This window comes from Pongo abelii, chromosome 19 (assembly GCF_028885655.2).
Source record: "Pongo abelii isolate AG06213 chromosome 19, NHGRI_mPonAbe1-v2.0_pri, whole genome shotgun sequence".
Taxonomy (NCBI): Eukaryota; Metazoa; Chordata; class Mammalia; order Primates; family Hominidae; genus Pongo; species Pongo abelii.
The window spans coordinates 17,442,636-17,465,377 of record NC_072004.2 but is presented as its reverse complement, the minus strand read 5'-3'; the positions used below and the strand labels follow the sequence as shown (position 1 = coordinate 17,465,377).

Below are 22,742 nucleotides of genomic sequence, written 5' to 3'. Positions count from 1 at the left end.
TGTAAACACACAGTAAAGAAATGGCTGTCTATGAACCAGGAAACCAGCCCTCTGCAGACACGGAATCTGCTGACCATTTGACCTTGGATTTTACCATCTACAGAACTGTGAGAAATCAATTTTCTGTGCTACCTAGTCTATGGCATTCTGTTTTGACACCCAGATTAGCTAAAGTACCAGCGTGTCAACTTGCACACATAATTCTTGGAAACTCTCATGCCAAATCCTTGATGGCAAAAGGTGATTGATCTGCCGGAGACATGAGCCTACATCTTCCCTCTTTCCACAATAAACCAGAGAGTCAAAACCGGCAAGAGTGGGTCAAGGTCTTCTAAAAGCCATACCTGAAAGGTTTCCAATAACAGTTGGTAATTCAAGCACACAAACAACCCACAACAAAAGACACAACTATCAGAGATTTTCAGGATAGCCTCAAAAACACCATCTAACATTAGGGAGTTCAAAAAGGCATGAAATTTCAGAAACCAAACTTTATTGTAATGTCGTTTCATCAACTTGTAATTCTAACACTATTAATAAATGGTAGGGCAGGTGGTGGCATGGAGAGCCTGGGGCACAACAGCTGTCTTTAAAAGCTTTCCTTGTTGTACCCTTTGGAGCCACCTCCTGGTCCCCCAACCCCTGCCCACCTGTTAAGAGCCCGTTCGGGGCAGCACATTAGGGGCAAACAGCCTGGATGCCCAGTTGCAGACACGCATCCATGCCTGGCAGAGGAGATTGCATCTGAGAGCAGGAGGAGCTACTGGAACTCTTCTTCCCAGCCTTCTTTTAATGCTTTTGAGCACCTTCTGCTCAAGGATATACCCCAGCAGTATTAGCACAACAAACAGGCCCTGCAGCAGCAGGGCTGTGGTTCTAATGAATGAGAGAAGCTCCTTTCCAGCAACGTACAGGAGTCCAGTTTGAATGCCCTGGTCCCCACCTCCATGTTTGCCACCATGCCCAGGATGAGGGGCAGCATGGGAGCTGCTGGCTGAAGCTGTGCTAGTCACCCCTTCCCTCCCACTTCTCTCTCCACCCACGCTTTCAGCTCCAGGGCTAAGGCCAGTGGCGACAGTAGGTGCCATGATTTCAGGCAGATCCTCCTTGATCTGGTCCTTGGCTGGAGCTCCCTCCAGCTCCAGCACTCTCTCTGGAGGGGGCTCTTCCCATGCTGGCTCTGGCTCTACAGCTGGTGCCGCAGGTGTTGCTATTTCTGCATATTGACCAGGAGCTGAAAATGGAGAAAGAGTCACCAGCATCAGTCACTTTCCACTGGAATTTCCAAACACAGAGACAACCTCACTGAATTCAAAGGAATTCCATCCCAAAAGCACCACCCCTGCAAAGTCTTCCAGGCTGCAGCCACCTCACCATCTGTCTGTGCCTCCATGGGCTCCTGAATCTCCTCCTGGACAGGGACAATGTGCAGATGCAGCCCCGATGGGATCTCTGGCATGGCCTGGCCTGCTAGGACCTGCCCCGGGCTGCCCCGTGGTACCTGGGTGCGCCTTCTTACAAAGGGCCACAGGCATCTGGGGTGAGGAATGAGCCTTCTTTGGCATCGTTGGAAAAGGCTGTCACTCCTGCCATTCCTGAAGCAGCAACCTCTCGAAGTGGGGAAGCAACATGAGAACATCTTGCTCTCTTGAGCGTCTCCCACCAAGTGAGCTGGTTACGGCACTGACTCTAGGATATGGGCACCTGGTTACCAGACTTCTAAGTTCTGTTCATGTGTGTCATCATCAAGGAAGTGAGGTCGCTTCTTTAAGGTTCTGTCCCCTCGGCCCCCTCCTTCCTTAAGACCTACTCAGGACTCCACTGGGCTGCTGACTGCTCACCCTCCCCCCAGGTCAACTCCTTACCTGTCCACAGTTATGTCCACCCAGGGCCTGTTTGGACACCTGTGCCTGATGTTCACCAGGGGCCGGATGTCCTCAGGCCTGATGTCCACCTAGGGCCTGATGTCTGCCTTGGGCCTATGTCCCTCTGGGGGCCTTGTGTTCACCTGGGGACTGTATCCAGCTGGGGCCTGATGGCCTACCAGGTCTTGTTGTTCACCTAAGGCCTTGTGTCCACCTGGGGACTGGTGATCACCTGGGGCCTGGGTGTCCACTTAAGGCCGGATGTGCACCTAAGCCCTGAGTTTTCACCTGGGCCTGATGATCACCTGGGGACTGGGTGTGTACCTTGGGTCTTTTCCCTTTTCCTGAGCAGGGCTTGCAGTTTCCAAACCAGACACAATCTCCCAGTTGGAGAAAGAAAAAGGATCCTAGATGATAGTGAGACAAATTTCAGGAAACTCCATCCAAATAAGTAAATGAGAATGAGGATATAGGATTCATTGTAAGTAACATTTTCAGTTGGTGTTCCAAAGTTATCTTTTGCCTGGGTACAGTGGCTCACATCTGTAATCCCACCTGTTTGGGAACCCAAGGTGGGAGGATCACTAGAGGCCAACAGTTTGAGACCAGCTTGGGCAATATAGTGAAACCCCATCTCCTAAAAAAAAATTAAAAAATTTACCAGGCATGGTGGCATGTGCCTGCAGTCCCAGCTATTCAGGAGGCTGAGGTGGGAGGATCGCTTCAACCAAGGAGTTCAAGGCTGCAGTGGGTGAGGATCACAACACTGAATTCCAGCCTAGGTGACAGAATGAGACCCTGTCTCTCTAAAAAACAAGCAAGCAAACAAACCAAACACCACAAACAAATGAAACCCCTCTTAGCAAAATACTTGCATGAGGTAATAAAAGGTAAGCACCAAATGCCTACAACAAACATATGTCATGATGAAATATTAAATGCTTCCCATAGAATTAGGTTCAAGACAAGATTCCATCCACCATCACATTTCAATTCCACATTGCACAATGTAAAGGGGCTTGCCCAAGGTCATAACATTGCTCACTGGGTAAGTCAAGAGAACCCAGTACAGCACTTTAGATCCTTCATTACAGTTTTGTACTAAAACTGCTCCTGTTATCCTTCGAACATGAGTCTCTTAAGTATTATCATTTGAATTCATGTATATTAGTTCATTTTCACACTGCTCTAAAGAATGCCTGAGACTGGGTAATTTATAAGCAAAAGAGGTTTAATTGGCTCAGAGTTCTGCATGGCTGCGAAGGCCTCAGGGAACTTACAATCATGATGGAAGGCAAAGGGGAAGCAGGCAATTTCTTCACAAGACAGCAGGAGACAGGGGAGAGCAGGGGAAACTGTGACTTATAAAATCATCAGACCTCATGAAAACTCACTCACTATCATGAGAACAGCATGGGGCAAACCGCCCCCATGATCCAATCACCTCCCACCAGGTCCCTCCCTTGACACATTGGGATTAAAATTCAAGATGAGATTTAGGTGGGGACACAGAGCCAAACCATATCATTCTGCTGCTGGCCCCTCCCAAATCTCATGCCCGTTACACATTTCAAAACCAATTATGCCTTCCCAACAGTCCCCCAAAGTCTTAACTCATTCCAGCATTAACCCAAAAGTCCAAGTTCAAAGTCTCATCTGAGACAAGGCAAGTCCCTTCCACTTATGAGCCTGTAAAATCAAAAGCAAGTTAGTGACTTCCAAGATACAATGCAGGTATAGGCATTGGGTAAATGTTCCCATTCCAAATGGGAGAAATTGGCCAAAACAAAGGGGCCAACGGGCCTCATGCAAGTCCCGAATCTGGTAGGGGAGTCATTAAATCTTAAAGCTCCAACATGATCTCCTTTGACTTCATATCTCACATCCAGGGCATTCTGATGTGCACTCCCAAGGCCCTGGGCAGCTCTGCCCCTGTGGCACTGCTGGGTATAGCCCCTTTGGCTGTTTTTACAGGCTGGCATTGAGTGCCTGCAGCTTTTCCAGGGACATGGTACAGCTGTTGATGGATCTACCATTCGGGAGTCTGGAGGATGGTGGCCCTCTTCTCACAGCTCTGCTAGGCAGTGCCCCTGTGGGGACCCTGTATGGGGGCTCCAACCCCACATTTCACTTCTACCCTGCCCTAGCAGAGGTTCTCCATGAGGACTCTGCCCTTGCGGCAGACACAAAATTATATATATTATTATAGTTGATATTCTGAGGTAGAGATACAATAAGCTATCAGTTTGATTAGGAGGTCTGGGTTTTGCTTTATCTATGGTAATGTAAAAAGGCAGGAAGATTAGTATGTTACAAGTTCACTGCAATTACAAATCAGTTTCCGTGCATATAAGAAAGAAGAAAATCAGAGACCTAAGGTCTTGATAGATATGAAAGCAACCCTATGTGATATCATGCCCACATCTTTGCCTCAAACGCTCACCTAAAATTACTAGTGAGGACTTTTTTGTCCTGCTGTTAGTATTTGATAATTCTAGCTAGCATGCACTAAGATATGGATATATGAATAATAACTTGATTTTATAATATTAATAACAGCTTAATTTTAAACATATATAGTGCCTTGTACTCTACAGAAAATGTACACTTTCCTTTTTTCTCTAAATTAGGTTTAATTTATTTCAGAAGTTTCTACATTTTATTGTCTCTATTTACCCAAAGCTACAAGAAGAGTCAAATTCATATCTTTAAATGCTTTCATTATCAATCAAGAAAGAACAAAGTGAAATGAACAAAGAATTTTACTCAAGAAACTAGTGAGAAATCAAAGAAATGTCCAAAAAGTAGGATACAAGAATTAATCAAAACAGATTAACAGTGGAATAAATAAATGAATCCAACTGGTTCTTTGTAATGGAATGTGGAAAGACATATTCTATTCTTCTGGATAGGAAGATGAAATATCATAATCATATCAATGCAAGTTTTATGCATGCTCAAACATGTATAAACTAAGAACAAATCTGAAAGGACAGACAGCAAAATGTTTGTAGTTTTTTTCCTTTAAGTGGTGAAATTAAAGGTAATACTTTTCTTTTTTACACTTTTCTATATTTTCTAAATCTTCTGTAATGAACATGTGATTTTATGATCAGGAAAGAATAAGACATTTTTAAGATGCCAAATTACTTCTTGTTAATACATATAATGCAAATGCCAATCAAAATAATAAATAAATAAATAAATAAATAAATGTAATAAATATGTAAATATAATAAAAGAGTCAGATGAGGGACTGGGGAAGAACTTCAAAAAGGGCCACTTGAGAGATTAAACCTTATGCAAAATAATAATGAGGGATCTAGGCCGGGTGCAGTGGCTCACGCCTGTAATCCCAGCACTTTGGGAAGCCGAGGTGGGCGGATGACAAGGTCAGGAGATCAAGACCAGCCTGGCTAACATGGTGAAACCCCATCTCTACTAAAAATACAAAAAATTAGCCGAGCATGGTCGCGGGTGCCTGTAGTCCCAGCTACTCGGGAAGCTGAGGCAGGAGAATGGCGTGAACCCGGGAGGCAGAGCTTGCAGTGGGCTGAGATGGTGCCACTGCACTCCAGCTTGGGCAACAGAGCGAGACCCCATCTCAAAAATAAAAAAAGAGTAATGAGGAATCTTAAAGCAAAAAAAAGAGAAAGTAATCTTATTCTACAAGATATTAAAACCTAATGCAGAGCCTGGCTAGTAACTTCTAATAAAATTACTTCTATACTTTAAATAAAATATCTGCAAATTTAGAACACAGACAAAGATAGAAACTCCTCACATGACCCACCATGAAGCCTATCAGATGGCAGAACGCAGAATCAGGTTGCAATGGACTGCTCTTAAGACAGATGAAGCAATGGAGAAAAATCTTCCTGGAGCTGATGGTATAATTTGCTTCTTGAAACAATGACAGTCCATGAAATAAGGTGGGAAGATGTTTTGAACCTCTCTCAGCAGCAGATCCCTAAATCACAGACCCAGAACTTGGAGGAAACAGGAAACAGGAGGCCATCTCTGCACCTCTCCAGCACTGCTCTGGTTGGTGAGCAGAATATCATACAATCATCATGATTCTTATATCAAAAACCAAAATTCTAGACTGATTAATTTTTAAATGAGAAAAGTTATCATTTATTTGATCTTGGGCTAGGGAAGATATTTCCAAGCAAAAAGGGTAAAAAGAAGGAAAAAGAAATGATTAACAGATTGGAAGGCAATAACAATGTAATATCAAGTGTTGGCAAGAGCTCAGGGAAGTGCGTGTTCTCAAGACTGCTGGAACAAATTGGTATAATATTTCTGAAAGGCAATCTGGCTGGATATGTTAGAAGCCTTTAAAATGTTTATGCTCTGACTCAGTAATTCAACATCTAGGAATTTTTACTAAATAAGTAATAAGACAGATGAAAAAAGTATTTACAATATTGAAAGACTGGAAAGAACATAAAGGTTCAATAATACATATATGTTCAACAACAGGGGACTAGTAAATATGAATTATTTGTATGATAAAATACTATCTAACCTTAAAATCATGTTTTAAATAATACTTAATGATGAGAATATGCTGAGAAAAGTTTAATCATTTTTAAAAAGTTAAATGCAAAATGAAAGTTAATAACATGTACAAGATTATTCTATTTTTTTTTTTTTTTTTTTTTTTTTTTTTTTTTTTTTTTGAGATGCAGTCTCACTGTTGTCGCCTGGGCTGGAGTGCAATAGAGTGATCTCGGCTCACTGTAACCTCCACCTCCCAGTTTCCAGCAATTCTCCTGCCTCAGTCTCCTGAGCAGCTGAGATTACAGGTGCCCACCACCACGCCCAGCTAATTTTTGCATTTTTAGTAGACTCGGGGTTTCACCATGTTGGTCAGGCTGGTCTCGAACTCCTGACCTCAGGTGATCCAACCTCCATTGCCTCCCAAAGTGCTGGGATTACAGGCATGAGCCACTGCACCCGGCCTATTCTAAAACTTTTTAAACTTATGAGATACACATACGCACACATATATCTGGAAGAAAACTCCAAAATAGTGGCAATGTTTTGGAGGTAAAATTGGCAGTGATTTTAATTGCCTGTTACTAGCAGCTAAAAGCATGCCAATAGACCTGACAAACTCCCACTCAATCTTCAGAACTCATCTCAGGTGCCACTTCTTCCAGGAAGCCCTCCTGTACTACTCAGCCCCATATTATACTAGGTGTTCTGCTTTGCACTAGACTAGAGTCTGGGCATAACTCTGTGATATTCTTTCTTTCTTTCCTTCCTTCCTTCCTTCCTTCCTTCCTTCCTTCCTTCTTTGTTTCTTTCTTTCTTTTCTCTCTTTCTCTCTCTCTCTCTTTTTCTTTTTCTCATTGTGTCGCCTAGGCTGAAGTGCACTGGCGTGATCTTCTCAGCTCACTGCAATCTCTGCCTCCCAGGTTCAACCAGTTCTCCTGCCTCAGCCTCCCAAGTAGCTGGGATTACAGGCAACCGCCACCACTCCCAGATAATTTTTGTATTTTTAGTAAAGATGGGTTTTTGCCATTGTTGGCCATGCTGGTCTCAAACTCCTGACCTCAGGTGATCTGCCAACCTTGACCTCCCAAAGTCCCAGGATTACAGGTGTGAGCCACTGTGCCCAGCTGATATTCTTTATCAGTGCATTGTACTCTCGGCTTTGATTCTCTACATCCCAACTACACTTCGAACTGTCTACCATCAGAAATTTGGGTGTTTCCTTTTTGTATCCCACTGCCAATCTGTCTGCAATCTAACAGGCCTTCAAGCTGGAATGCTGGCTTCATGAGTGAAATAGACTAAGCAAATCCTTCTCTGTGCTCTGTGACTTTAGAGGTTAAGGGCAGAAATGTGAACAAGGATGGGCAAATACCAGTAAAAAGCTGTCTCTCCTCACCTTGGCCAGCAGGCTGGAAAGATGTTAAATTTCACCAATTGCCTTTAGTAATTCTTGCCTGAACTCACTGCAAGACCGTTCCAGTAGATCCAGAATACCATGCTGCTTACTAATGTGTGAGACACATATGAGTTTCCTGTGGATCTGTGACAATTGACCAAAGCCTTGGTGGCTTAAAACAATAGAAATTATTTTTCTCACAGTTCTAGAGGTGAGAAATCTGCAATCAAGGTGTTGGCAGGGCCGCGCTTCCTGTAAAGGGCCTAGGGGGATTCCATTTCTCACCACCTCCAGCTGCCATGGTTCCACATGTTTCTTCTGTGGCTACATCACTCCCCTTCAGCTTCCCAGACCCTGCAGGTCACGAAGGCACAGGAGGAGGAGGTGGGAATGGGTGTGGAGGGCCACACACCAGGCCAGGGCAGCAGGCACTCAGAACACAGTGGCCTAGAAGCGGGGTACCAGGAAGCCATACCAGCCTTCAGGGCCCCAGGCAGGCTCCCTCCTGCCAAAGACCTTTGTGCATGTTGTTCCTGCCTTCTCAAATGTTCCTCCCAATCGTCTCTGCCGCTGCATAGCAAGGTAACTTCTACTCAGTCAAAACTATCACTGTCTAGCACAACCTAAATATCCATAAACAGAAAACATCAACAAATGACAGTGTATTCATGCAATGAAATACTATACAGCAATGAAAAAGAATGACCTATGACCACATGCAACAATATAAGAGGATCTCACAGATGTCATTGTTGAGTGAAGAAGCTGGACTCAAAAGAGCACCTTCTGCATGCATCTATAGAAGGCAAAAAGAAGCAGAATTAATCTACAGCAAAGGGCTAAGAAGAGTGGTTACTTCTGGAGGGAAATATTGGATGGGAGGGAACAAAAGAGCCCTTTAGGGGCTGGGCATGAACTTGGTCTTGTGCAGCTTGGTCTGGGGGCTGAGCCTGAGTGCACCCGTGGGTAAAAGTTCATCAAGCTGAACACTTAAACTGTGCACTCTCCCTACGATGAAAAAGTAAAAATAAAACAGACCCCTTTCTCTGAGAAGCCTTTTCCCAGACTAGAGCACCTTCTCCAGCATGAGCTGCCAGGGTTCTGTGCACCCCTCCTGCAGGCTATTGTTGCACTGTGACGGTCTGTTTCTGCTTGGGATGGTGAGGTGGTCGGCTCCCCCAGACAGTAAGCTCCATGCAGGAAATCTCTTTGTCTTTCTAGGGTCTGTATCTCCAGTGCTCAGATCGGAAGCATCTGCTGCAAGCGTGGGTGACCCCCATCGTGGAACAAGTTCACTCTCTGGCAATAGCAATGTGAGCCTTCTGTTTCCAATGTGAGTTTGAAATCCACGGCCAGTGAGAGATTCATCAGATTTGTAACAGATTAATCCTGGACCTATTAATCCTGGACCAGCTCACGTTGTCCAGCTTCGAGGCCCTGGGAAGTTGCCACCAGGATGGGGTGTGGATCAACTTCCTCCAGGATCCAGAGAGCATCCCAGCCAGCCTCAGGGTCAGGAAAGGAGCCCAGCCTCTCCAGGAGCCAGACAGGCTCACAGCAGTGTGGGTTGGGGGCATGTGGATTGCTTGAGCCTAATGAGGGGAAGAGGAGGAGGCACTGCAGAGAGGGGTCTCATGCTGTCTTGCAGCTCTCCTGGGGCTGAAGCTGAGTGCGGATCAGCTGGCCCTGGTCTACAGTATACTGGGGCTCTGCCTGTGTGCCATCTTCTGCTGCTTCCTAGTGGCAGTGGCCTGCTTCCTCAAGAAGAGGGGGGATCCCTGCTCCTGCCAGCCCTGCTCAAGGCCCTGTCAAAGTTCGGCCAAGTCTTCCCAGGGTGAGTGCATGAAACTGGGGTCCTCGCCCTTCTTGCTGCTTGGGTGACAAGCCTCCGGCCATCCCTCAGTCCTGTCACTGCCCCTGCTTCTAGGTGGAGAGGCCTGGGGCTCATCCCTGTTATTCACTGTAGCTTGATAAAATCAGATTAAGACATCCTGGCAGGCAGATACCTAGGAGAGCGGCACCTGGGAAGGGTGGGTGTGGGGTGCTGGGCTTCGGGCTTGCCTGGGCCGGGGGTTCTCAGGATTCAGGGACATCAGGGCTAAGCCCTGGAGGAGGTGTCCCTTTGGTGGGCATGGCAGGCTTGGGCCTGGACAGAAGTGAGAGCCAAGATTTGCCTGCCTACCCCTGCCCCAGCACAGGTTCTGGTCAGCAAGTGAGGGACACTGACACCCACCTGGGTCCCCTGGTCCCCCTGGTGATCATAGCCTGCTGATTGCCCTTAGTTCCTGGGTCAGGGGAGAGTATAGCTGCCCACACCATCACCCCTACCCCGGTGCAGGGCCAGGCCTGGCCCACACCCTCCACTCTCGCCTCTGCAGATCACGAGGTGGAAGCCAGCAGCCCTGTGGGCACATCTCCTGAGCCAGTGGAGACCTGCAGCTTCTGCTTCCCCGATCACAGGACCCCCACCCAGGAGAGTGCGGTCATACCTGGGACCCTCAACCCCGTGGGTGATGGAAGGTGGAGGCACCCTGTGAGTTGCCCTGATAGATGGTAGCCTTGGCATTGTGTGCGGATGCACCCAGGAGAGGGTCCCAGGTGCCTGAACAGGGGCAAGGAGGAACAGGAGGAGGGAAAGAGATGGAGAGAGACAGAGAGGAAAGGAGAGATGAGGAGAGAAACAGAGGAGGCAGAGAGGAAGAGAGAGACAGAGCAGGAGGTCATGGCTTTCTGGGTCCCAGTTCCGAGTGCAGCTGTAGGTCATCATCACCTAAACACATGTGCAATAAAGTCCTTGTGCCTCCTGCTCACAGCCCCCGAGAGCCCCTCCTCCTGGAGAATAAAGCCTTTGGCAGCTGCCCTTCCTCACTGCATTGTAGTTGTGTCTAATGAACCAAGACGTCCCGCCTATCACCTTCCTGGGCTCTAGGCTCCACCAAATGCTGCCCCCTCGTTTTGGGAGGACCTGTGGTGCCCCCATCTCACCAAGCTCCTGAGGAAGCTTGTGACCTTGGGTTGAGCCCTAAGCAGCCGGGTACCCTCTAGGGCTCTGCTTTTCTCTTTCACTAAGAGGGAGAAAGAGACCAAAGAGCAGTCTGCAGGGAAGGCGCCTGTGCAAACACCCAGGGAACCAGGGGCTTGAGCCGTCTTCATTTCCTTATAGACACACATTCCCTTCTATGCCTCCTTAGTGAGGGCATGAAGCACAGTGTGTGTGTATGTGCAGGTGTGTGCATGCACGTGTGTGTATGCATGTGTGTGTGCATGTGTGTATGCATGTGTGTGTGCATATGTGTGTGTATGCATGTGTATGTGCATGTGTGTGTGCATGTGTGTGTGCATATGTGTGTGTCTGCATGTGTGTGCATGTGTGTGTGCATATGTGTGTGTGTGCATGTGTGTGTGTTGTGGGGGTGTGCAGTGGACAGGAAGGACAGGGCAGCTCCAACTCAAAGCTGCAAGTCTCTCTGAAAGAAAGATCGAGATTCCCTGGACCACAGCAAGAGAGACTTTTCATTTGCCTCCATTTTTTATTAGCATTTAAAGCTATATTTTGAATAGCATGCAAACCTTAAGTTACTTAACTATTCTTAGAAGCATTTACACAGTAAGATAATACATGATAATGTACACTGAAATTCTTCACCCTGCACCCCCCAAAATTATCTCGCATACCTACACCCCCCAAAGAATCCCATGGGAGATGGGGTAGGCAGGGAACTGTGGCCCAGGCGGGACCCCTCAGTGGGGGCACTTGGTCAGTCCCCAAGGCTCTGCATGGCCCTCCAGAGACTCTGCTTCCCACTGGCTCAGTCAGCACCACAGAGGGTGGATGGGGGAGGTGGAGTCGGGGCAGGGAGGACAGTAGGGGGAGGACAGTCAGGCACCCCATGTCCTGGTTTTTGCAGTGGCTGGGAGGAGGCTGAGGGCTAAAGGCCGACTGCCCTGAGAGCTGGCTGAGGCTGGAGGTGGGGTGGTAGGGGCATCCCCACTGCCTGCAGGGCCCTTGGTCACCCTTGTCACCCCAAGCTTCTCCCCAGCAGCACTGGGCAGCCCCGTGAGAAAGTGGCCAAGGCAGGGTTGTGGATGGGTCAGGGAGGGAGGGCTCATTCTTAGGCTCTGACAGGAAAAGGGCCAAAGAAGGGCCAGGTGGCCAGAGGGAGTCTGGGCCAGGCAGGATGGGGGAAGGTGGGGAATAGGAAGGGTCAGTGGCCAGGGCGCAGGCAGAGGCAGGTGCACGCTGGGAGGTCACACCTTGCAAGGCCCATGGGGAATATCGGGTGGGATGGGCGCCAGGTGTGTCCTCAGGGCACTGGGCAGCCCTCAGGCCAGGCTCCCTGGACTCTGGTGGGTGATGTGGTCACTCCCAAGGCAATGCTGTCAGTCAGGGCTCAGCTACCCACCCTGGGCAGCACCCATGCTGTCTCAGGACTGGATTTTCTCAACATCCACAGAGGGTGTCGCCTCCAGCCCTAGAGGAGCAGCCCCACTGTGCAGCCTGAGGCACCCCATGGGCCCTGAGTCACCCCTTCCAAGCCAGCCTGGAGCTCCCTCTTCTCCAGGGTCCCAGTGCCTCATGGGTGTCAGGTCCGCAGGGAGGCCCTTGCCTTCCCTCTCTGTGCCTTGTCCCGGGCTGAGACTTAGGGTGGATGGGGATAAGGTGGTCCTTCCCTGGGGCCCTCTCAGGGAGGGGGATGGCTCCTGGCTTGGGCAGGTCTTAAGCTCTGCCTGGGTTGCCTTACAGTGAGACTGAACTGCACCCGGTCAGTGCCCTGGAGGTGAAGGTAAGAGCCTGTGCCTGCTGCGTGGGAGGCCAGTCCAGGGACCAGGAATCAGGGGTGGTTGGTGAGGCAGAGGGGGTGGCCAGTGGGCCCAGCAGGTGGTAAGTGGGCCACGGCTGTCACTGGGAGGGGCAGCCTTTCCTGCTGGACTCTGTTCTCATGAGGGCTTGACCAAAACCCAAACCAAGCACTGCAATCCTGGCTCAGAGTCCACTGCCTGATTGTACCAAGTCCCCAGCTGAAGGCTGAGACCTGACCAAAACTCGGGGCATCTGTGGCCTGAGGACAGCGTGCCCTGGCATCACCAGTCCAGACCACCAGCTCCAGTTCTTTCAGAGGGTCTCAGTCCCTGCAGTCTGCCCTTTCCTGGCTCCTTCAGGTTGGGTCCCTTTAGGGCCTCAAGCCCTGGACCCAGCATCCACGGGCCACTGCCAGGGGCCTGGTACCTCCGCTAACTCCATCATGGCTCATTTGACAGCAAAGACGTAAGGAAAGTAAACATACCAACAAGTGGCTAAAGATGTTTGCAGACTGGACAAAATATAGAAGCAGCAAGAAGGTAACATGGGGAGGGAGTGGCCCCTGTGACTGCTCTCTGCAGAGCCAGGGGACAGGCGCCCATGGCAGACCTGGCACTGTCTGCCTCTCAGTGGGTGGGTGGCACCCTGTCCTCATCATAGGATAGCAGGCCTGTCTGCCACCTTTCCTCCGCGGGGTCGCCCTGTGTCCTGTCTCACTGGAGTGTTCTTCTGTCTGTGGCTGTCTCAAAGAGTGTATAAAGGCATTCCCCTGGCAGTGTGGGGCTGGGTGTGGTCACTCCTGCTAGATATTGACAAAGTCAAGTCCCAGAACCCAGGGAAATATAAGGTAAGACCCTCCCACACTCAGCCAGGGCAGGACAAACAAGCAGGCTGTATCAGGAGCCCAGGACTCCAGCTGGAAGGAATGTCAAGCCCGGGTTGGGGGTGGGGGCTGTGGTCAGATGCATATCCTGGACATAGATGGCAACTCAGGTACTGCAGGTGCACTAGGGCCTGCTGACCCTCCCTGGCTTCAGAAACAAGGCAAAAAGGAGCTTTCTGCAGAAGGAAACCTTCCTCCCTTCCTTCCAGAAGTACTGACTGTGGGATGACTGCTGTTGGGGCAGGGAATCTTTTGTCTGTTCTGAGGCTGCTTCCTCCTCTTGGCCATGCCCTACAGGTCATGAAGGAGAAGGGCAAGAGGTCCTCCAGGATCAGCCACCACATCCAGCTAGATGTCAGCCACACCCTACAGAACCACCTGATGTTCATACAAATATTCGGAGTCAAGTAAGGCCTAGGGGGCTGCAGGGGTCCCAGGGAAGATGGGGGCAATCCAGAGGAATGAGGGTGTCCCCAGGGCAGAGGCCAGGGTCACCCAGGAGGGGTGACAGAGCACCAAGGGCTCTCCTGGCCCAGGGAGCAGCCGGCACCATAGACTGAGCACCTCCCCGGCTCTAAGCCCTGGGCCAGGCTGGAACATGTGGAGCTAGAACCGAGGCGGCTCCCAAGAGGACAGAAGGCAGAAAAAAAAAATCATGCAGATGGTGAAAAGTGCTCTCCTGACCCACAACTACCCGGGGTAGGGACCCATGGGAAGGTGGCAGGATGGCGGGGCACGGGAGACCTCCCAGGCAACACTGACAGTCAAAAATACTAGGGAGGATGCAGGGCCCCAGAAACTCTCATCCATGGCTGTTGGGCATGTGACAGGGCACAGCCACTTTGGAGGTCAAATGGGCCATGGCTCACGAAGCTCAGTGGCCTTGTACCACACACCCCCAAAGTGTCACAGATATTGACCACACTGATTTGAAAACTGATGTCCAAGTAAAAGCCACATGCCACATTCACCACTTGATTGTCAATCACACCCGGAGGCTACCAAGATGATCTTCAACACAGGTACTTAGGAGGAAGGGGGTTCCACTCTTCAGACAGAAATGACTTAGTGAGGAAAAGGAACGAACCCTTGATGCCCACAGGAACATGGGTGGATCTCAGGTGCATATTGCTGAGGGAATGATGCCAGACCCCTCAGGCTACCACTGTGGGATTCCAATTCATCGGCCATTCTGGGAAAGGGCAAACCACAGAGACAGAGAACAAGTCAGGATGGCCAGGCGCTGATGGAGCCGGGAGATGTCGGCTGCAAAGGGGACATGCTGGGGACTTGGACGATGAAGGAGCTGCCCTGGAAAGGGCTGCAGCCATGGACAGGAGGCTCTGCACATTGGTTCAGAACCGTGGAACTGCACGTCCCAAAGACTGGACTTCCATGTGTGCAAACCGAGAAAGAGGGGAAGAAAAAATTAACCAGAGTGAAAATGATCACTAATCCAACTTTACACCTGTGATATTTGCATTGCAAGAAACGTGGATTTTACTGAAAAAACACCTAAAAACTCAGGTGTCCTGAAGAGCTCACTGCTTATTTGGTGGATGATCTGAACCCAGAATTGTGTACCTTGTCCGGGTTTGTAGACAAAATGAAACTAACAGCATCTGCATAAAACAAAGAAAACCCTCTTTTCCCTTTTTTCTAGGCAGCAGGAATTATGTGACATCCTCATGGCCTCCTCTACATATAACCCTGTGAGTATTCCCGGGCAGCGATATTCCTGGGCCATGTGCCCGTATTCACAGGCATGGGTGTCTCTCAGGAGTATCGGCACTTCTTGAAAATTCAGTGTTCGTGACCCAATAGCACGTAGTAGGCAGGACTCCAGCTCGCTGCTGGCAGAAAAGCGTTGAAATCCAGACTCCTGGTGTCACATGGACCCAAACACCACGTCTCAGATGAAGAAATGACCTTCCACTCCCGGTGTTGCCCCAGGGCCTAGGAGCTTGGCAGGGTCCTACGCAGGATGGTCCTCGTAGGAGACAGGTTTGAAAAGTTGCTGAGGTGCCTGATGGGCCAGGCTTTTGTCATGAAATGACTTTGCATCCTGGGGGAGTCTCTTCTTCACTGGAAACTTGTCAAGGATCCAGTTTCCCCTTTGCACAAACCCCATTGGAGCATAGCAGATAGTGAGGGGGGTCACCCAGGTGGCTGCTCCTGCTTGGCCTCCACTTTCCAGACCATTCCAGGCAGGGAGAGTGCTGAGCTGACTGCATGAGCTGCCCACATGGAGGACCCAGCCGCCCCCTGTGTCCGGCAGGCAGCCCTTGGGCTGTTGCAGGACCCTTTGTGTGGTGGTCAGCGCCCCGCCGCCTGCCCTCGTGGCGGGTGCAGTTCACAGGTGCTGCCCCAGGCCTGGAACAGTGGCCTCCCCAGCCTGGCCCAGGGGAGGGGGTGTGAACAATCCCTGACTGTGCCCTTTTGGGCCATGTGAGCTTGGACACTTGCTGCAGGAGTCCCCCCATGCTCCTTGTCAACTGAGTTGTGCGTGACCTGCTCAGTCCTCATGCCCAGTGCCAGGGGAGGGGTGCAGAGGCTGCACTTCAAATCCCGTGGGGCCTGAGACAGGTGTCCCGAAGGACCTCTGCCATCTCTGGTGACATAAGTCCTCCAAGGTGGCCTCAGCCCTCCCAGGTGACATCCTTCCACGGTGACTCTGGCTCTTGCAGGAGGTGGGCTACCACAGGGACCTGAGCCGCATCACCGCCATCCTCCTCCTGTATCTGCCGGAGGAAGATGCTTTCTGGGCACTGACCCAGCTGCTGGCCGGTGAGAGGCACTCCCTGCAGGGTAGGTGGACAGCTGCCCCTGGGGTGTTACACAGTCATGCCAGGGGACGGCCACCCTGGCCGGTGATCCCGACTTCCAGGCAAGGCGCCTTCCTTGTATCCCAGCTTATTTGTAAGCCTCCAGATGTACCTGCTGAGGGTCCCACAGCAGCCTGCGTCTGGACAGGGATCCCCTCACCTCAAGTCAGATGCCTTTCATCCCTAACATCAGAGGGCATGGATACCTCCCCCCCGCTGCCCTCTGTCACCTGAAGCCAGCTCCGACTTTGTGCAGGTGCCACTCACCTCCCTGAGTGTCCTGCCTCCCAGCTGGCTGTGCTCCCAGCCACCCTCCCTCCCTACAGATGGGCCAACAAAGCCTAGATGGCAGTGTCTGCCCATCCCATGTCCCCCAGCCTGACCCCCACATCCAAGAGATAGACACATAGCCCTCAGCTCCCACCCTGTTCTCCCCACTGGTGCCTGCCTCGTGGTGTCAAAGGCAGGTTGCCCTCCTGGCACCTGGACCCAGGATGCCACTAGGCAGCGCCTCAAACCAGGGCCCTCCTCCCCAGGGCTGAGGCTGCATGCTGGGGTCACCAGATGGGAGGGAAGGAGGCCTCGGGATCCAGGGTTCCCCACCCTGCCCAGCTTTTCCAGCTGATGCCTCCACATTTTGGGAGTGGGGTCTGATGGGGTGATGGGTCTGGGGCTTCTCAGTATTCTACAGCCCAAATACTGCCCAGCTCGAGAGGCTCCTATCGCACCAGGAGCAGGTGCTGCACAAGTCCTTCCCGAAGATCATGAGACACCTGGTGAGTGGATGACACCCTCAGCTCCTAACCAGACGCCCTGGGCCCCATAGGTCAGGGGAGGCTCGAGTCCCTCATGGGGCTGGCAAGAGGCTGAGTCCCAGCCATGGCCTGACCTGGGATGAGGATTCCCCATGGATTCAGCATTGGGTTTCCTTTTCCTGCCCTGGTGGAGGCAGAGGCACTGGGACCAGGGCGGAGCTGCAGCTGAGCAGGGCTAAAAGAAGTGTGTCTACCGGGCGTCCGTGCATGGGGCGGGTGTTGGAGCCCTGGCCACCGTCGTGGGTTGTGCCCTTGAGGAAGGTCTGCAGAGGGACCTGGAAGTGGGAGGATTTCAGGGCAGCCCAGGGGGCTCTGAGCACCTCTGCTCCTCCCTTCAGTGCAAGGAAGGGCTGTGCATTGAGTGTTCCATGCTGTCGAGGCTCTTCTGGTGTTTCCTTGATGGGGTAAGGAGGCACAGGGAGACCCCAGCCCAGGGACCCTCCTGTCCCACAGTGCGTGGTTCCCTCAGCTCAGGGCTCCAGCTCCCCCAGGAGGACTTGGCTCACCCCCAGCCCGCAGGAGGCACAGGCAAGTCCCTGCAGGGCTCACAAGCCAGGCTCTGCTCAAGAGGGGGCATCCCATGGCAGAAGCCAGGGCTCAGGCCCAGCCTCGTGGGCAGACTGGGGCAGGACCCAACTTGGGAGGGCCCAGGGAAGCCCCAAGTCCTCAGGAAGTCCTCTTTCCAGAAGCCCCAGCGCAGTTGAGATGAGTCCCTCACAAGGAGCTACAGGACCTTGTCTGACTCAGTCTTATGGGGGTCTCATCCCATGGAGAGGGGTCCCCAGCACTCCAGGGGAGTGAAACCCCAGTGGGCCCTGCTCAGGCCACTGGCCCCAGCTTGGAAAGGCCAGGTTCTCCCACACTTGCTGTCCCCACAGAAATCTTTCGGACTCACCCTGAGACTGTGGGATGTGCTCATCTTGGAGGGCGAGTGGGTACTGACGGCCATGGTGCATGCATCATTCAAAATACACAGGAGTAAGTCCCGTGTGCCCGAGGGTGCTTGGGGGAACATGTGGGACAGACCCCGGCTGGCCTGAGGGAAGTGTCCTTACGCTGCCTGCTCCATCCAGGTTGGGGGTCTGGCCTGGTGGGCTGGGCAAGGCATAATGACACGGAGTCCTCCCCCCACATGACCCAGATGAAAGTCAGGAGTGTGGTGAGCACTTCCCTGCCCTGCCTTCCCCAACTGTAGCCTCCTGTGCACAGCTGGACCCCGGGGTGGCCAAAAAGGACCAGGCACCAGCCAGTGGGAGGTGGGGCCTGGTGGAAATGGGGTGCAGGCACTGACCTCTCCCAGGGAACCCTCCTGGCCTGATACTTTGTCCCTAGAGCGCTTCATGAGGCGCTTTGTCCCTAGAGCACCTCATGAAGCTTTCCTGGAGCATCATCTGGGAGTTTCAGGAGCGACTCTCTCAGAGCTGGGCCCTGGAGGACAACACAGTCCTCAGGATCCTTCAAACCTCTATGAAGGAACTCACAAGAAACCACCAGGACCTGCCACCCCCAGGTGGGCTCCAGCGCCAGGTCCCCTCTGGAGTCACCCTCTGGGGCAGTCAATGGTGGGGAGTGACATGGCCCCATCAGCCCTCCTACCTGACCTTCCTCCTGCACGTCTTTTTCCTCCTCTCCCTCCTCTATTCTAAGAAAGTCAAATGGGTCTGCCGGTCCTCAGGGCAGGTGCTGAGCACACGTGAGTGTGTGCTGGACATGCTGTGTGGACAGGCAGGGGACATGGGCAGGACCCCGCAACACCCCTCCCCCACTTTCCACATTGGGCGGATCACCTGAGTTCGGGAGTTCGAGACCAGCCTGACCAACATGGAGAAACCCTGTCTCTACTAAAAATACAAAATTAGCTGGGTGTGGTGGCGCATGCCTGTAATCCCAGCTACTCGGGAGGCTGAGGCAAGAGAATTGCTTGAACCCGGGAGGCGGAGTTTGCAGTGAGCCAAGATTGTGCCATTGCACTCCAGCCTGTGCAACAAAAGCGAAACTCTGTCTCAAAAAAGGAAAAAGAATGTACTATATGTTCACATACTAAAACAGCATGAAAACATAAAAATTAACAAATGAGCCATAAATTGAAAGTGATTAAAAGTTAAAGTGATTAAAAATTAAAGAAGCTATTTCGTTGAATATTATACCGGTCAGCATTGAAGTTTGCCAAAATTTAAAGATTTCAGATTGTTGAACGTGTATGTTAATAAATTATAGATAAGAATATATGTATTTATAATATATTTCAACAGTTTCACTTCTTCAGAATAGTGTTACTACTTGAGTGTCAAAGAGGCCAATTGGGTCATGAACACATGTAGAAGCACAGACCCAATGTTTATCATCTAATCTCCATGGAAAAAAAATGCTCAAAAACCTAGAGCTGTGAGTAGTACCAATAAAATTTCTACGATTTGTCAAGATTGTTTAAAATGATAAATCTATTTCCCTGGTTGGCTGTTACTTTTCTGGAAGCCTGAGGAGAGGAGAAGCTGTCAGTGGAGGTCCCTGAAGTTACTCAGGCCCAGGAGAGACACAGCATCAGCTGACAACTGCGGTAAATGCCACTGAAGACCCTCACTGGGAAGAGGCTGCAGGACCGTGTCTGCCATGCTCATGTTTTAAATACTGGCCAAGATGAGTCAAAACTCCTTTTCCTTTTTTAAATAGAAGCATTTTCAGGTACTCAAAAAATGTCACACAAGACTAATTTATTGTGTTTGCCCTATATCATTTCTTTCTTAAACAATTTAAGCAGGAGTTATTTCACATACTGTATTTGACAATCAGCTTTTGTTATTTTGAACCACTGAAGACAATAAATTTGCTTTCTTCCTCTTTTTTTTTTTTTTTCTTTTTTTTTTTTTTGAGACGCAGTCTCGCTCTTGTGCCCAGGCTGGAGTGCAGTGGTGCGATCTCAGCTCACTGCAGCCTCCGCCCTGGCTCGCTGCATCCCTCCCTTCTGCAGGTAAGATGCCAATATTTACCCTAGTGACCGTGGCCAGTTCTTGGTATTGCTCAAGTCCCCTGGGCCTTCAGACTGGCAGGTGACTTCAAGGGAGCAACCATCCTGGGTCTCTCCTGGGACAAACACTTGCCTTCACCCACTATCCATGTCTTGTTCAGCCCTCAGAGGAGCGTGGTTGGGGTGGATTACTTCATGCCTTGATTCTGCCTTGCCGGAAACCACGGTGGCAGCAGGCTTGGGAGTCACCAAGTCACCAAGTCACCGTGTTTCATGCTATTTCTGGAGGTTCTCGCCTTTGTGGCCTCGGAAAGGAAGGCGATCTGGTGCTTTGGGGAAGGCCCTCGGGATGCTCCTCCAGATGGCCTTCTTCAGGCCTTTTGCTCAGCATTGGTCAGATCGGTTCTGCCAGCTCTGGGCCATGATCTCACGGCACTGGCGCGGCTTTCCTTCAATAATTTCATAAACTCCAGACTTCGTGTCTTTTGCATGGAAAGCACGCGGTGCCCATTTCATGGACACCGCACCCCGGAGTCCAAACGTCAGCCCTGCGGGTGTGGGGTTTGTTGGGGACAATTTCGGGCTCAGGTGCAGGGGGCGCTTCCCCAGCGCGGGCGCATCCTGGGCCCCATCTGAGGCCGTGGGCTCCTAGCAGGAGGACCTGGAGTTTTCAGATCCCCGTGAAGGATGCATTTTCCCCCACTCTCGGGCACAAGCTGCCCTTTGGTGGCGTTGGACACTGATCACCGCCTGGCAGAAGCCCGCGACAGCGTGGAGGGAGCGATGCCCCCGCCCAGGACTCCTCGTGAGTGATGGCGCCAGGAGGCCTTGGCTGGGACAGATCAGGGCCTCCCGGTCGGTCAGCGACTCGCGCCCGGCTGCAGCTTTCAGAGGCTTTTGGACACCGCCTGCCAACCCGCGGCGCCTCTCGGGGTCCGCTCCCCCGGACTGGCCCTGCCCACGGAGCGAGGGTAGTAGCCGGCGGCCAGGAGCCAGTGGCGGGAGCCGCCGGTGGGAAGACCGGCAGGAGGCTGCGCTGGAGCCCGCTGGGCAGCGCCAACCCCTAAGGCAGCCGGGCGGGTGAGCTAGCGGCGGCGCGGGCGGCTGAGAGGCTGAGGTGCTGAGGCGGCTGAGGCGGCCGAGGCGGCTGAGGGGCCGAGGCGGCTGAGGCGGCTGAGGGGCAGAGGAGGCTGAGGCGGCTGAGGAGGCTGAGGCGGCTGAGGGGCTGAGGAGGCCGAGGCGGCTGAGGAGGCCGAGGAGGCTGAGGCGGCTGAGGGGCTGAGGAGGCCGAGGCGGCTGAGGGGTGAGGGGCCGAGGGGCCGAGGGGCCGAGGGGCAGGTAGCCTGGCGGGTCCCTGCGGCTGGGTCCACCGCACGTCACGTGGCAGAATCCCGGGGCTGCTTTCTCTCCGGCTGCTCAGCCACTTGTTTTCTTACTGTGAACCTCGTGGGCTCCTGCTCGGTGTCCTTTCTTTCTCTCTGTTTTTGCATTCTACTGGCAAGTATTTTATTTAGGATATTTTACTGATATAACTGAGGATGAACTGTGTTTTGCAGCATTTTATTTTATTACGCGTTTTCTCCTAGATTTTGGTATCATTTTTATGCTGACTTGATTAAACATTTTGGAAACTTTCCTGGAACTGACAAAATAGCTTTTATATGATATTTTTCTTGAGGTAATAAAATAATTTACTTTGAAATGTCTCAGCCTAACAACTTTTGTGCTTTTGTTGTTTTGTGCGGAGGTGGGAAGACTCCTTTGCATTTTTGGTATAACTTCTGTGTTAATGATTTTGTTGTTTGTTTCGCAAAATCACTTAGTGATCCGTGTTTTCCAACTTGAGTTAACATCTACCATTTTGTGAAATAAAAAAAATGTCTCGTATATCTGTTTGTATCTCTCTTTTCGTTTGTCATATTTGGAATTGTCTTCATTTTTTTCATCATTAGTTTAAAGTGGGAATTTATTAAATATTCCAAAAATACTGAAGTTTTACTTCATCTCCTAGGCATTCATTTTTCAATGTGTTATTCACTGATTTCTCCACGTTCATTAATATTGGGAATAATTTATATAAATTGATTATTGCTGCGTTAACGAGCTTACAGAGCAACATTCTTTGTCTTCAGTATTTGAATGTATTTTTCTATTAAATATACTTTAGTCATTTACACTGTATTTAGGCTTATTTTCCTGATTCTAGACCCACTAATTATTAACTGGAATGCTGATAATTTTCCCTACGTTTCAACTGTTCATAATTTATTCATTTATTTATGACACATGAGCATAAAACTACTTCATTAGGAAGATTTAATGATATATTGTGTAGAGATTTTATACTATGTGCTTGGACACAAACACTCAAGTAATTGTTATGTTTTTTTCTACCTGCTTTTGACATAATGAAAGCGCATTTTTAATTTTTAAATTTTTTTATTTAGTTGTAACAGACTTTAGGATGTAATGGTCCCAGATTCTTTTGTTATCTGTTTTTTAGCCACATTGTTTATTCTGTTGTCATTATATAATATTTACATGCTGTATTAGTCTACTCAGGCTGTTATAACAAAATACTATAAACGGTGCTTTCAACAAGAGACATTTATTTTTCATAGCCCTGGAGGCTGGGAAGTCTATGACCAAGACAATGACTGATTTGGTTCTTGAACAGGCTTTCTGG

The 22,742-nt window shown here is 50.5% G+C and overlaps 2 protein-coding genes across 8 annotated transcripts; one reads left to right on the top strand and one right to left on the bottom strand.

The window, feature by feature from the left end:
- Positions 1-476: 476 nt before the first annotated feature.
- Positions 477-2,637, bottom strand: LOC129051214 (CMT1A duplicated region transcript 15 protein-like protein). Its single transcript, XM_054536260.2, has 3 exons — positions 2,527-2,637; positions 1,375-2,272; positions 477-1,234 (listed from the first exon to the last, which is right to left on the bottom strand). The coding sequence occupies exons 2-3, from the start codon at positions 1,637-1,639 to the stop codon at positions 654-656; spliced, it is 846 nt and encodes a 281-aa protein (XP_054392235.1). The 5' UTR covers positions 1,640-2,272; positions 2,527-2,637; the 3' UTR covers positions 477-653.
- A 7,533-nt stretch (positions 2,638-10,170) lies between these two features.
- On the top strand, positions 10,171-20,570 carry LOC100443707 (TBC1 domain family member 3D-like). 7 transcript variants are annotated; one of them, XR_008515298.2, is made up of 12 exons: positions 10,171-10,300; positions 12,512-12,551; positions 13,027-13,107; positions 13,749-13,858; positions 15,115-15,163; positions 16,139-16,259; positions 16,958-17,052; positions 17,430-17,495; positions 17,970-18,069; positions 18,165-18,250; positions 18,452-18,601; positions 19,344-19,367. XR_008515298.2 is itself a non-coding variant. In XM_054536256.2 (11 exons), the coding sequence occupies exons 1-11, from the start codon at positions 10,281-10,283 to the stop codon at positions 19,569-19,571; spliced, it is 837 nt and encodes a 278-aa protein (XP_054392231.2). In that variant the 5' UTR covers positions 10,171-10,280; the 3' UTR covers positions 19,572-20,570. The 7 variants fall into 7 exon arrangements, 5 of the variants coding, with proteins under 5 accessions (XP_054392231.2, XP_063574475.1, XP_054392232.1 ...); XR_008515300.2 differs by lacking the exon at positions 17,430-17,495 and having other exon boundaries at positions 19,344-19,371; XM_054536256.2 differs by lacking the exons at positions 18,165-18,250; positions 19,344-19,367 and adding an exon at positions 19,567-20,570.
- The last annotated feature ends 2,172 nt before the right edge of the window (positions 20,571-22,742 follow it).